A 12,009-nucleotide genomic window follows, 5' to 3' on the forward strand; every position below is an offset into this window, starting at 1 on the left:
GACCTTGGGTCCTATTGGTTGGATAGGATTCAGGTAGGTGGTGAAGATATGAAAGGAAGAAATAGATTACCTAAACAAACCCATATCAGAAAAAGAAATTGAACAAGCCATAAAAGAACTCCCTAAGAAAAAATCCCCAGGTCCAGATGGATTCACAAATGAATTCTATCAAACATTCAAAGAACAACTAACTCCAATATTATACAAACTATTTGACAGAATTAGCAAAGAAGGAGTTCTACCAAATTCATTTTATGACACAAATATGGTACTGATCCCAAAACCAGGCAGGTCAAAAACAGAGAAAGAAAACTATAGACCAATCTCCCTAATGCAAAAATCTTAAATAGAATACTAGCAAAAAGACTCCAGCAAGTCATCACAAGGGTTATTCACTATGACCAGGTAGGATTCATACTAGGAATGTAAAGATGGTTCAATATTAGGAAAACTATCCACATAATTGACCATATTAACAAGTAAACTGATAAAAATCACATGATTATCTCAATAGATGCAGAAAAAGCCTTTGATAAAATACAACACCCATTCCTATTGAAAACACTAGAAAGTATAGGAATAGAAGGGTCATTCCTAAAAATAATAAACAGTATCTATCTAAAACTATCAGCAAACATCATCTGCAATGGGGATAAACTAGAAGCCTTCCCAATAAGATCAGGAGTAAAACAAGGATGCCCATTATCACCTCTATTATTTAACATTGTACTAGAAACACTAGCTGTAGCAATTAGAGAAGAAAAAGAAATTGAAGGTATTAAAAATCGGCAATGAGGAGACCAAGCTTTCACTCTTTGCAGATGATATGATTGTATATTAGGTCTAAGAATCCTAGAGAATCAACCAAAAAGCTAGTCGAAATAATGAACAACTTTAGCAAAGTTGCAGGATACAAAATAAACCTGCATAAGTCATCAGCATTTCTATATATCTCCAACCCATTTCAGCAGCAAGAATTAGAAAGAGAAATTCCATTTAAAATCACCCTACCAACCATTATGGAGGGCATTTTGGAACTATGCCCAAAGGGCGATAAAAGACTGCACTTTGATCCAATCATAGCACTGCTGGGTTTGTACCCCAAAGAGATAATAAGGAAAAAGACATGTACAAAAATATTCATAGCTGCACTCTTTGTGGTAGCAAAAAATTGGAAAATGAGGGGTTGCCCTTCAACTGGGGAATGGCTGAACAAATTGTATCTGTTGGTGATGGAATACTATTGTGCTCAAAGGAATAATAGAGTGGAGGAATTCCATGGGGACTGGAACAACCTCTAGGAAGTGATGCAGAGTTAGAGGAGCAGAACCAGGAGAACATTGTACACAGAGACTGATACACTGTGGTACAATCAAATGTAATGGACTCCTCCATTGGTGGTAATGCATTGATCCTGAACAACTCAGAGGGTTACAGGAGAAAAAACACTATCCACTGTGAATCTCAAAAATATTCAGACCCTACTTCATAAGATTTGGTTAAGACCATTCCCCATTTAAACAAAGAAGGAATGTGGGAACTCTACTTCACCCATACTTAAGCATGCCTCAGGGGAAGATAAAGTTGTAAACTCCTTGCTGAACAATGAAAAATAACCCATACTTATAGTAAGGCAAAAGCTCTTAAGCTGTGCCTATTTTTAGATCTAATACAAAAGGGTGCTAAGTACCTATAAAGGTCGGGCAACTTGTGAACTTGCAAAGGGCAAAGAGGTGAAAACTTACTCAGAGGTTTTTAGTCTACTCAGGTGCAAATTACTCAAAAGTTTAGTCTACTCAGATGTGAATTCAGAATGGTCTGTCCTTTGGAAAACGTCTACTGTGATTGGTAGATTTAAGAACTTAGGGGAGGTAACATAGGAGAAAATTCTCTTTAAAAGGAGAATAGAAGCTGAGAGCAGGACTCTCTCTCAGAGAACTCTCTCTGGAGATTGAGCTGGCCAAAGCTGAACTGGTGTCTCTCTGAACACTAGAATCTTGCTTGGACAAATCTTGTGGTGAGTTGATAAGAAACTGACTGATCTCTCTCTTAGGGTTTTCAGCCTAGGCTGGCTCATGCTGGCCTAGGCTGGTCTAGCCTGTTTCTCATTATTTCCTTTTTCTCTCTCTCTCCCTTGCATTAATTCCTAATTTGTATTAATTAAAACCTCTATAAAACCCAGCTGACTTGGGTATATTTAATATTTGGGAATTTTTCCCTGGCGACCACTTTATATTTGATTTAAAACAAGACACTGTCTTGACACATATTTTCTGCGGTCACAATTTAAGGCAAACACTCCTATTTTATTTGTTATACCACATCCAGAAAAAAAACTGTGGGAGTAAAAACACTAAAGAAAAAGAACTGCTTAATCATATGGGTCAAAGGGGGTATGATTGGGGATATAGACTCTAAATGAACATCCTAGTGCAAATACCAACAACATGGAAATGGGTTCTGATCAAGAACACATGCGATACCCAGTGAAACTGCGCATCGGCTATGGGAGGGGTGGGGAGAGGGGAGGGAGGAATAGAAAATGATTCTTGTAACCAAGGAATAATGTTTGAAATTGACCAAATTAAAAAAATACATTAAAAAATAAATAAATAAAATGATCCTAGACAATATAAAATACTTAGGAATCTATCTGCCAAGACAAACACAGGAACTATATGAACACAACTACAAAACACTACACACAATTAAAACTAGATCTAAACAATTGGAAAAACATTGATTGCTCATGGGTAGGACAAACTAACATAATAAAAATGACAATCCTGCCCAAATTAATTTACTTATTTAGTGCCATACCCATTGAACTACCAAAAAACTTTTTTAGTGAATTAGAAAAAGCCATAACAAAGTTCATTTGGAAAAATAAAAGATCAAGGATACCCAGGGAAATCATGAAAAAAAAATGCAAAGGAAGGAGGACTTGCAGTCCCAGATCTCAAACTATATTATAAAGCAGTGGTCATCAAAACAATTTGGTACTAAGAGACAGAAAGGAGGATCATTGGAATAGACTTGGGGTAAATGACCTCAGCAAGACAGTCTACGATAAGCCCAAAGATCCCAGTTTTGGAGACCAAAGCCCATTATTTGATAAAAACTGCTGGGAAAATTGGAAGACAGTATGGGAGAGATTAGGTTTGGATCAACATCTCACACTGTACACCAAGATAAATTCAGAATGGGTGAATGACCTGAATATAAAGAAGGAAACTATAAGTAGATTAGGTGAACATAAAATAGTATACTTGTCAGATCTTTGGGAAAGGAAAGACTTTAAAACCAAGCAAGAGCTAGAAAAAAAATCACAAAGTATAAAATCAATAATTTTGATTACATCAAATTAAAAAGTTTTTGTACAAGCAAAACCAATGTAACTAAAATCAGAAGGGAAGCAACAAATTGGGAAACAATCTTCATTACAAAAACCTCTGACAAAGGTCTAATTACTCAAATTTATAAAGAACTAAACCAATTGTACAAAAATCAAGCCATTCTCCAATTGATAAATGGGCAAGGTACATGAATAGGCAATTTTCAGTTAAAGAAGTCAAAACTATTAATAAGCACATGAAAAAGTGTTCTAAATCTCTTATAATCAGAGAAATGCAAATCAAAACAACTCTGAGGTATCCCCTCACACCCAGCAGATTGGCTAACAAGACAGCAAAGGAAAGTAATGAATGCTGGAGGGAATGTGGCAAAGCATTACTGGTGGAGTTGTGAATTGATCCAACTTTAAGGCACTAAAAGACTGCCTGCCCTTTGATCCAGACATAGCACTGCTGGGTTTGCATCCCAAAGAGATAAGGAAAAAGACCTGTACAAGAATATTCATAGCTGCACTCTTTGTGGTGGCAAAAAATTGGAAAATGAGGGGATGCCCTTCAATTGGGGGAATTGCTGAACAAATTGTGGTATCTGTTGGTGATGGAATACTATTGTGCTCAAAGTAATAAATAATAAAATAATAAATAAAATAAGTGGAGGAATTCCATATGAACTGGAACAACTTTCAGGAATTGATGCAGAGTGAGAGAAGCAGAGCCAGGCGAACATTGTACTGAGACTGATACACTGTGGTACAATCAAATGTAATGGACTTCTCCATTAGTGGCAATGCAGTGATCCTGAACAATAGAAGGAATCTACGAGAAAAACCACTATCCACATTCAGAGGAAACACTATGGGAGTAAAAACACAGAAGAAAAACAACTGCTTGAATACATGGGTCAAAGGAATATGGTTGGGGATATAGACTCAAAATGAACATCCTAATGCAAACAACATGGAAATAGGTTCTGATCAAGGACACAAGTAATACCCAATGAAATTGCGCATCGGCTGTGGGAAGGGTGGGTGGAGGAGAGGGAGGGAAATAGAGTATTGTAACAAAAAAAAATTTTAATTTAAAAAAAGAAAAGAAATTGAGCAGTCAGAGGGAGAATGAAACCGACTAGCTGGAAGGATAAGCCATTAAGAAACAAGAATGAATCGGAGGGAAGTGAAGTTCTGAAAGAATGAAATTAAATGAAGAAAGAGCTAATTTGTTGTTGTTGTTGTTGTTTTTAATCTATTCCAGTCACAAATTTGTACTTGAGTTTTCCTAGGTTACTTGATTCATGTCTCCCTCCCCCATCCCGATGCTCAGTCCACTGAGTTATACGTGTGTTATCTCTCAAAATATAGAAAAAGCGAATTTGGGAGCAGAAGATCTTCAGATTTGAACATTGTCAGTGTGAAGTGATGTTGGGCAGGTCATCTAGAAGGCCCAGGATCCAATGCCTGACTCCACTGCCGGGGCTAACTCTTGCAATGTAAAGAAGTGTGGGGAGGGAAGGGGGCAGGGCAGGATTCAGGAACGTCCAGGGAGTTACCGAAGTAAAACAGGACTACCACCGTGGGGCAGATTCACTGTGCGTCTGGCGAAGAGGAAGCTGGTCATTCCAATTGGGGAGGGAAAAGGCGGAGCGGGAAGCGGAGGTGGTAGAGGGATCGGGGAGACCTTAAGCGCATTGAAAAAACAAAAACAAAAAAACTGTGGGGAGGCGAGCATTGAGTTTGTGGATCTCGCCGTTACCGGAGGGCCCTCGGGACGTAAGGAGCTGTCTTGCCTTCCGGCCCGGCAACGTCCGTCCTAGGCTCATTTTTTCCTGAGCTGTGAGTGGCAGAGAACCCTCTCACCGGGAAGAGAGCTCCGCGCGAGGCTGGCAGCGGAACTCGGTGGCGGAGCTGCATTTCCGGGAGGAAGGAAACCCAGGACGGACCGCGCAGCGCATGGCGGCGGGGTTGTGCATGGAGGTGAGGTTTGGGCCGGGCTGCGAGAGGTTGAGCGGGAGGTCCCGGAGATCTCGCCTTTCCCGGTGACAACTGAACCTCCCCTCTGCCCCCTAGGCGCAGCAGTCTACAGACCAGAAGCGGCCCGAGCGGAAATCGGGACCTGGTGGTCGAGGCCGTGGGACCAACAAGAAGGGCAAGAAGCAGACGCCTTCCCAGGCCGGGTCGAGCGCCCCAGACCCAGAGCGGGGTCGGGGTCCTGAGAAGGTGACTCAGCCTCCGGTGAGCAGAAGGCCATGGGACGGGGCAGACAACTCGGGCCCCTCCTGGGCCTCAGTTTCCGACTCTACTACCCTAGGGGGTGGGGGTAGGGTGGATGTACCCCAATTCCCTGCTGAACCCTTGGATTTTGTCGGGGCAGAGGGACAAGACGATGGGAAGTTCCTCACCGACCGATCCGCTGCGGAGGGCCCCAAACTTCTTGGGATTGGATCTTGGAGGCCCCAGGAGTTTGGTAAGCTCCTTGAAGGCAGCACTTAGTGTTTGCTTTTCTTTGTGTCCCCAGTACTTAGCACAGTGGTCTGGCATTAGTAGGCGCTCGATGTGTGATTTGTAGACTGAAATGAGTAAGACTGCAAATAAATTTGTTTTCATGACATATAGGATGAGGATGAGCAGATGCGGCTCCAGAGGGAGCTGGACTGGTGTGTGGAACAGCTGGAACTGGGCCTGAGGACTCAGAAATCCACCCCAAAGCAAGGTAGGCTTGTAGAGGAGGGCCGGGGTGGGTGGGCTTAGGATTCCGGAAGGTCATGGTCCCATCTCTCTCCTCTTAGCGGAACAGGCTGCTCGAGCGGTAAAGACACTTCGGAGTAATCGAGCAGAGTTGCCCAAGAAACGTCAAGTGATGCGGTCACTGTTTGGGGACTATCGGGCACGCATGGAGGAAGATCGGAAGGCAGCCCTGAAAGCCATGGAAGTTGGTGAGAAAGATGTCGAGAGCTGTTTGGATTGTTGCACAGTGCATTTCAGTTTACAATGTGCTGTTTATACATAGCATCAGTACATTGAATCCTCACAATTATTCTGTAAATTATGTCAGTGAAACTATTATTTCTGCTACAACAATGAGGCCACACAGAAGAGCTGGGATTCAAAACCATCACAAAAGCGACTGGCAAGAACTGAAGGGGAACCAGGTGGCTTGGGTTTAAAAAGACTTGAGTTTAAGTGTTTGCCGCATTTACTAACCATCTGATCATGAGCAAGCCATTGATACAGAGTTCAGCCTTTGAATGTTACAGATGAGGGGACAGACCTAGAGAGGTGAATGATTTGCCCATCATGTCCTAGGTAAAGTAGGCCAAGTTTGAATGAATTTTATGGTTTTATAGATTTAAAGCTAAAATTGACCTTTAGTCTCACTCTTATAGATGAGGAAATGTAAATTGACAGAGGTGAAGTGATTTGCCCAGGATCACACAGGTAGTATAATTAGTGCTGCTGCATCATTGGGGTAATGATAGAACCCTTAGGGAAGGTGAGCTTCGAGAGAGGGGGAAGGAGCTACAAATAATTTTCTTCTTTCCAATTTGTGCCTTAAGGCTTGGGGCCTATAACACTGTTTTGTTCTACCTGTCCAGCTCCAACCCCATGTTTGATCTCTCTTCCCCACAGCTGCTCGATCTGCCCGGGTTCTACCTGTTGAAGAGGCTGTCCGAAGAAAAAGTAGCCGGATCTGCAGGCATCGTGGAGGCGGAGGAATGATTTCTATCTCTTCTCCAAAGGAAGAATTTAGGTTTAACTTCTTTTAGCCCCTGCCTACCAGGAACCCTTTATTTCTACCTAAAAACCATCCCCAGCTCATTCTGGGGGCTTAGGGTTTCCTCAGAAAATTTTGGGGAAGTCATCTAGTAAGTATGATCAGGATGGCCCAGATCTGGCTTTTTAGGTATGTGGTCATTATCACTGAAACTCCTGCTTGAGATGTGGGGTCACCATGACTCAGACCCCTTGTGGAATAGACATGTAGTTGCCATGTTTTGAATTCCTTGAAGACAGAGTAGGTTAGTCTCTCTTGTGCCCTGGCTGGAGGGTGAAGATGGAGGCAGTTGAAACTGCTTAAAACAGACTGGTTGGCTTTTACTTCTTGGCGACCTTGGTGCCTGTATTTCTTAGTGGGAGAAAAGATTTTTGTCCAGTAAAATCCTCCTTCAGCTTTCTCACGAATATCTCTCTGGGACTACAGGATGGGGTACAAGAAAAGGGTACTTACAGAATGGTTTTAGAAACCAGGCTGGGGACAGCTATGTTGAGAACCAGGCCTAGAGAAGTTCTAGATTCAAATCTGATCTCAGGTACTTCCTACCTATGTGACCCTGGGCAATTCACTTCACCCCCATTGCCTAGCCCTTACCACTCTTCTGTCTTGGAACCAATAACTAATATTGATTCTAAGATGGAAGTAAGGGTTTAAAAAACAAAAAGAAACAAAGCAGTCTGGGCAGAGTCAACTTCAGGGCCAGCAGTCATGGTGTGACCCTAAAGGGTGGTATGATCCTAATTTCTCAACCTCAGTGCCTTCATACCCTCCCCCAAAGGGTGCCTTCTTCCTTGGATCAGGAGTTGGGGCAAAGCTCATTCCATGGGAGTCCTATCTCATGGATTTCCTCATTGGGCAGATTTTCCAAAGGACTTGCAGGATTAAAGCTGGAACACTTGCTCCAATTTGGATCAATTAGTCAACAACACTGGTGAAATGTCTACTGGTACTACAGGAGCTCTGGGAACCTTCAGAGAGAATGAAATGGTCTTTGTCCTTAAGGAATTCCATTCTTTTGGTGAAAGCAAAATGTCTACACATGAATACTTACAAAGAAATTATAAGCTAGTTTAGATAGGAGGGAATGGCCCTCACAGTTGGCAGCATCCATAAAGGCTTTGTGCCTTTTGTTTGAAGTGAATCTTGAGAGAAGTGAGTGGTTTGAAGAGGTGGACCTGAGCCCTGGCCTGGCTTGACATGTTCCTTTGACCCTTCTTGCTGGAACTGGGTTGTGTGGCAATGTAGTGCCTTTTTGCCACCAGTTATTGATCCACCACCAATTCTTAGAGGAACTACCTTTGCCCTCTCTGAAAGTTTCTTGTTTTTGCTATCACTGTACACTGATCTTGGGGATGATAGGAGCCAGCTGAGTTGTGGATTCTCACCCTTACCTGCTTTGATCTTTTTCTCCTCTCAAAGAATGACCTTTAAGGGGAAAGCACTACTTGGAAGTTGCCTTCTAAATAGTAGCTATGAAGAATATGATTAGAAGGGCAGATTTTTCTTTTAAGATCATGTGATGGTTAGGATCTCAGAAAGATTATCCAGTTCAACCCTGTGATTTTTATTAAATTTTTCAAAAATTACTGAGCTGTATGTCTTCATTCCTTCCATTTCATTGTCCTCCCTCCCACCCCCACCTATCCAAAAAAGAAACAAAATTTTCATGACAAGTAAACAAAGTCAAGCAAAAAAGACTTCCCATTTTAGCTATGTCCAAAAAAGCACCTCATTCTACATTAGACCATTGATTGTCAGAAGGTAGATAGCATCAATTCTAAAACAGAAGAGCTATAAGGGCTAGGCAATCAAGGTTAAGTGACTTGCCCAGAATCACACAGCTAGGAAATATGAGTTAAGATTTGAACTCAGAACCTCCTGACTAAAGCCTGGTGCTTTATCCACTGAACCACTTAGCCACCTCAATCCCTACATTTTAAAGATTGAGAAGTTAAGTGAATTATTCAGTGTCATGGCAAATTGAAAAACTGATAAATTCAGTGTTCTTTCCCCTACAACATAATAAGGTAAGACTTCTTTACCTGGGATCTGGGAACTTATTTTTTTAAATATCTTGATAAATGATTTTCAATAGAATTGATTTCTTTTGTAATCTCACATGTTTTATGCTTTTAAAAACATTCTGAGAAGAGACTAGCTTTGCCAGATTGCCAAAGGGTTCCATGACCAAAAAAAAAATGTTAAAAATCCCTCTACTAAAAGATGGCCAGTAGGGTCATCTCTGAAAAGTTTGTGTTGCTGAGAAATAGTTGAATTACATTTTTTTCCTAAGTGCCATCTGTATAACTTAAATCACAAATAGCTTCAACTGGAAAATAAAAAGTAAAAAAAACACCAAAAAAAAATTGAGTGAAAGTGATAAACCAGAGGGAAATGACAGATAACTGGCATAGGATATGCAGAGGGTAGCATATGTACAAAGGAAGTATCCAGTGCTGCAGAGCAGCAAAAGTTCTTCCTCCCTGACCAGAAGCAGAAAGGAAGTATCTCCTAAAAAGCAAGGCTCTGGAGGCAGGCCTGGACTTGGGTGAACCTGGGTTCAAATGTGGTCTTAGATACTTCCTAGCTATGTGGCCCTGGTCAAGTCACATAACCTCATTTGCACTTCTGTCTTAAAGTTGTTACTAGGACAGAAAATAAGGGTTAAAATTTTTTTTAAATAAGCAGACTGAGAAATCTCCCTATTTCTTCTTCCCTTCTGTCTTAGAACCAATACCGAGTATTGCTTCCAAGGCAGAAGAGCAGATAAGGGCTAGACAATGAGGGTTAAGTGACAGTGACTTTCCAGGGTCACCGAGCTAGAAGGTATCTGAGGCCAGATTTGAACTTAAGGAAGGTAAGACTTCCTGATTCCAGATTTAGTAGTCTAGCTACTGTACCACCTAACTGCCCTTAGCTTTTAAGGAAGGAGAAAGTCCCTTAAATACCCAATCATCAGATTAGTGAAAATAAAGTGAGATAATATTTATAGTATTTTGCATACCTTAAATGTTTTATAAATGTTATTGAAATAAAAATCCTTTCTAGATGTATGGGAGATGATAACCACTGACCTAGGGACCTCTTCAGGGCCAGTAAAGCACAAAACCCTTTGGGCCTTAGAAACAAAGTTTATTTTTTATAATAGGAGTAAAGGGAAATAATAGGTAGGTTCCTAACTATAGATCTAGTCTCCACCCAACCTCTTTCACCTCACAGTGAATTATTCTTGAGAATTTGCTCAAGCTACTCTAAACTCCTTATCTCTATGACCCAGAAAACCCGGTTATCTGACTATAAGCTAACCTAATTAGTATGGATTATCAAAAAAAGGATAAATAGGAAGGACTCAGATGTATTTGAACCCTTATCTAAAGCCTGGGGTTGTTCCTAGATATACCCAGAGTCCCAGATGACCAAACCCTGGGTTTTACCATCACCAAGTGGATTTCTGACAAATGGACCTCAGGCAGATGGTCTCTGTACTTTAGGGAAAAAGCAGCCCACTCCAAGGCAAACCCTAAAACCCAGGAAACACTAACCTTTCCACAAGATTAGGATTTCCAAGGGGAAATTGCCAGAGCAAAGATCCTCCTTCCAGTTCAGTCAAAGCCAGATCCAGAGAGAATGACAGTTAATGCCAGTAAAAAACTCCCAAGATCCTTTTCTCTTTGTCAGAATCTTCTCCCTTTTATACAAATTCTCCTTTCTTCTTAAAGCTAATCCATGAAATTTACTCTATCTCTTACTTCCTACACTATATATCATAAGACAAAGGTTCTTAACCCTTTTTGTGACATGGACCCCTTTGACAGCTTTGTGAAGTCTAGGAATCCCTTCTCAGATTAATTTTTTTTTATTATTTTAAAATTATATTTACCAATTACATGAAATAAATTTCCACACAAATTTTCCTAAGTTAAATGATTGAACTTATCGCCCTCCCTCTCTTTCCTTCATCCTCTGGATACTGACAGGTGATTTGATCTGGGTTATACATTTATTATACAAAACCTATTTCCATATCGTTCATTTTTGTAAGTTGGAGGTACCTAGTACAAATTAGACCCGCTGAGGAAAGCAGCCATGCTTGCCTGAGATTGCTGGTTGGCAAGAGCCGAATCTCTCACATAGAGGCACTACTGCTCTTGTCCAAGGATCATAATCAAAGCTGAGCTGGTACTACAAGCTGTAACAAGTATCTTACCTGAGGAAATGTCCAAGGCTCATTGTGAAGTGTTTTTCTTAAGCCTCTAAGAGATGTTTATGTTTTGTTCCTGGGAGAGAGTCAGAACTCTTGTACCAACACTCCATAAACAAAAATGCCATCTGTAATAGGGGAGATTTTGGGAATATTAAACAGATGGGATCACACTAACTATATATAAAAAGAGGTTTATTTAACTAAACAGGGATAAGGGAATTGGAAAGAGATCACTTACTACCATTAACCTGTTGGGAGCCATCAGGCCACAACACCTTGACAGAGTCATGCGTGGTAGCTAAGGAGGCCACAGAGTGGCCCTTGGCAAGATGTGATTGCCCACTCAGTTCCCCTTACATGACCTCTCTCATCAATATCCCTTACCTATGGAATTGACATGATTATTATCCCCCCCTTGTTTCAGAAGGAATAATGCAAGAGCAAAATACCTGTACCATAATTCTCTAAAACATCACCAAAAGATCAGACCCTCAAATCCAACACCAAAAATACTATCATGGGTTAATTTTTATTTGGGTACATAATTCCCAGTAAAACCACAAGCCAAGCCCAGAACTTTCCCACTCACAGAAACTTATTCTCATGAAGCCAGCACACAAATCAATCATAAAGACCCATACAATACATACAGGTACACTAAGCTTCAATATGCCTCAGTGACTC

General features: G+C 41.1%; 1 protein-coding gene across 2 annotated transcripts; it reads left to right on the plus strand.

Moving 5' to 3' along the window:
- The first annotated feature begins 4,928 nt into the window (after positions 1-4,928).
- C7H8orf33 (chromosome 7 C8orf33 homolog) lies at positions 4,929-8,707 on the plus strand. 2 transcript variants are annotated; one of them, XM_007499498.3, is made up of 5 exons: positions 4,929-5,323; positions 5,417-5,581; positions 5,963-6,059; positions 6,136-6,282; positions 6,977-8,707. In XM_007499498.3, the coding sequence occupies exons 1-5, from the start codon at positions 5,300-5,302 to the stop codon at positions 7,111-7,113; spliced, it is 570 nt and encodes a 189-aa protein (XP_007499560.1). In that variant the 5' UTR covers positions 4,929-5,299; the 3' UTR covers positions 7,114-8,707. The 2 variants fall into 2 exon arrangements, with proteins under 2 accessions (XP_007499560.1, XP_016279704.1); XM_016424218.2 differs by lacking the exons at positions 4,929-5,323; positions 5,417-5,581 and adding an exon at positions 5,661-5,813.
- Positions 8,708-12,009: the final 3,302 nt, after the last annotated feature.

This window comes from Monodelphis domestica, chromosome 7 (genome assembly GCF_027887165.1).
Source record: "Monodelphis domestica isolate mMonDom1 chromosome 7, mMonDom1.pri, whole genome shotgun sequence".
Classification (NCBI taxonomy): domain Eukaryota; kingdom Metazoa; phylum Chordata; class Mammalia; order Didelphimorphia; family Didelphidae; genus Monodelphis; species Monodelphis domestica.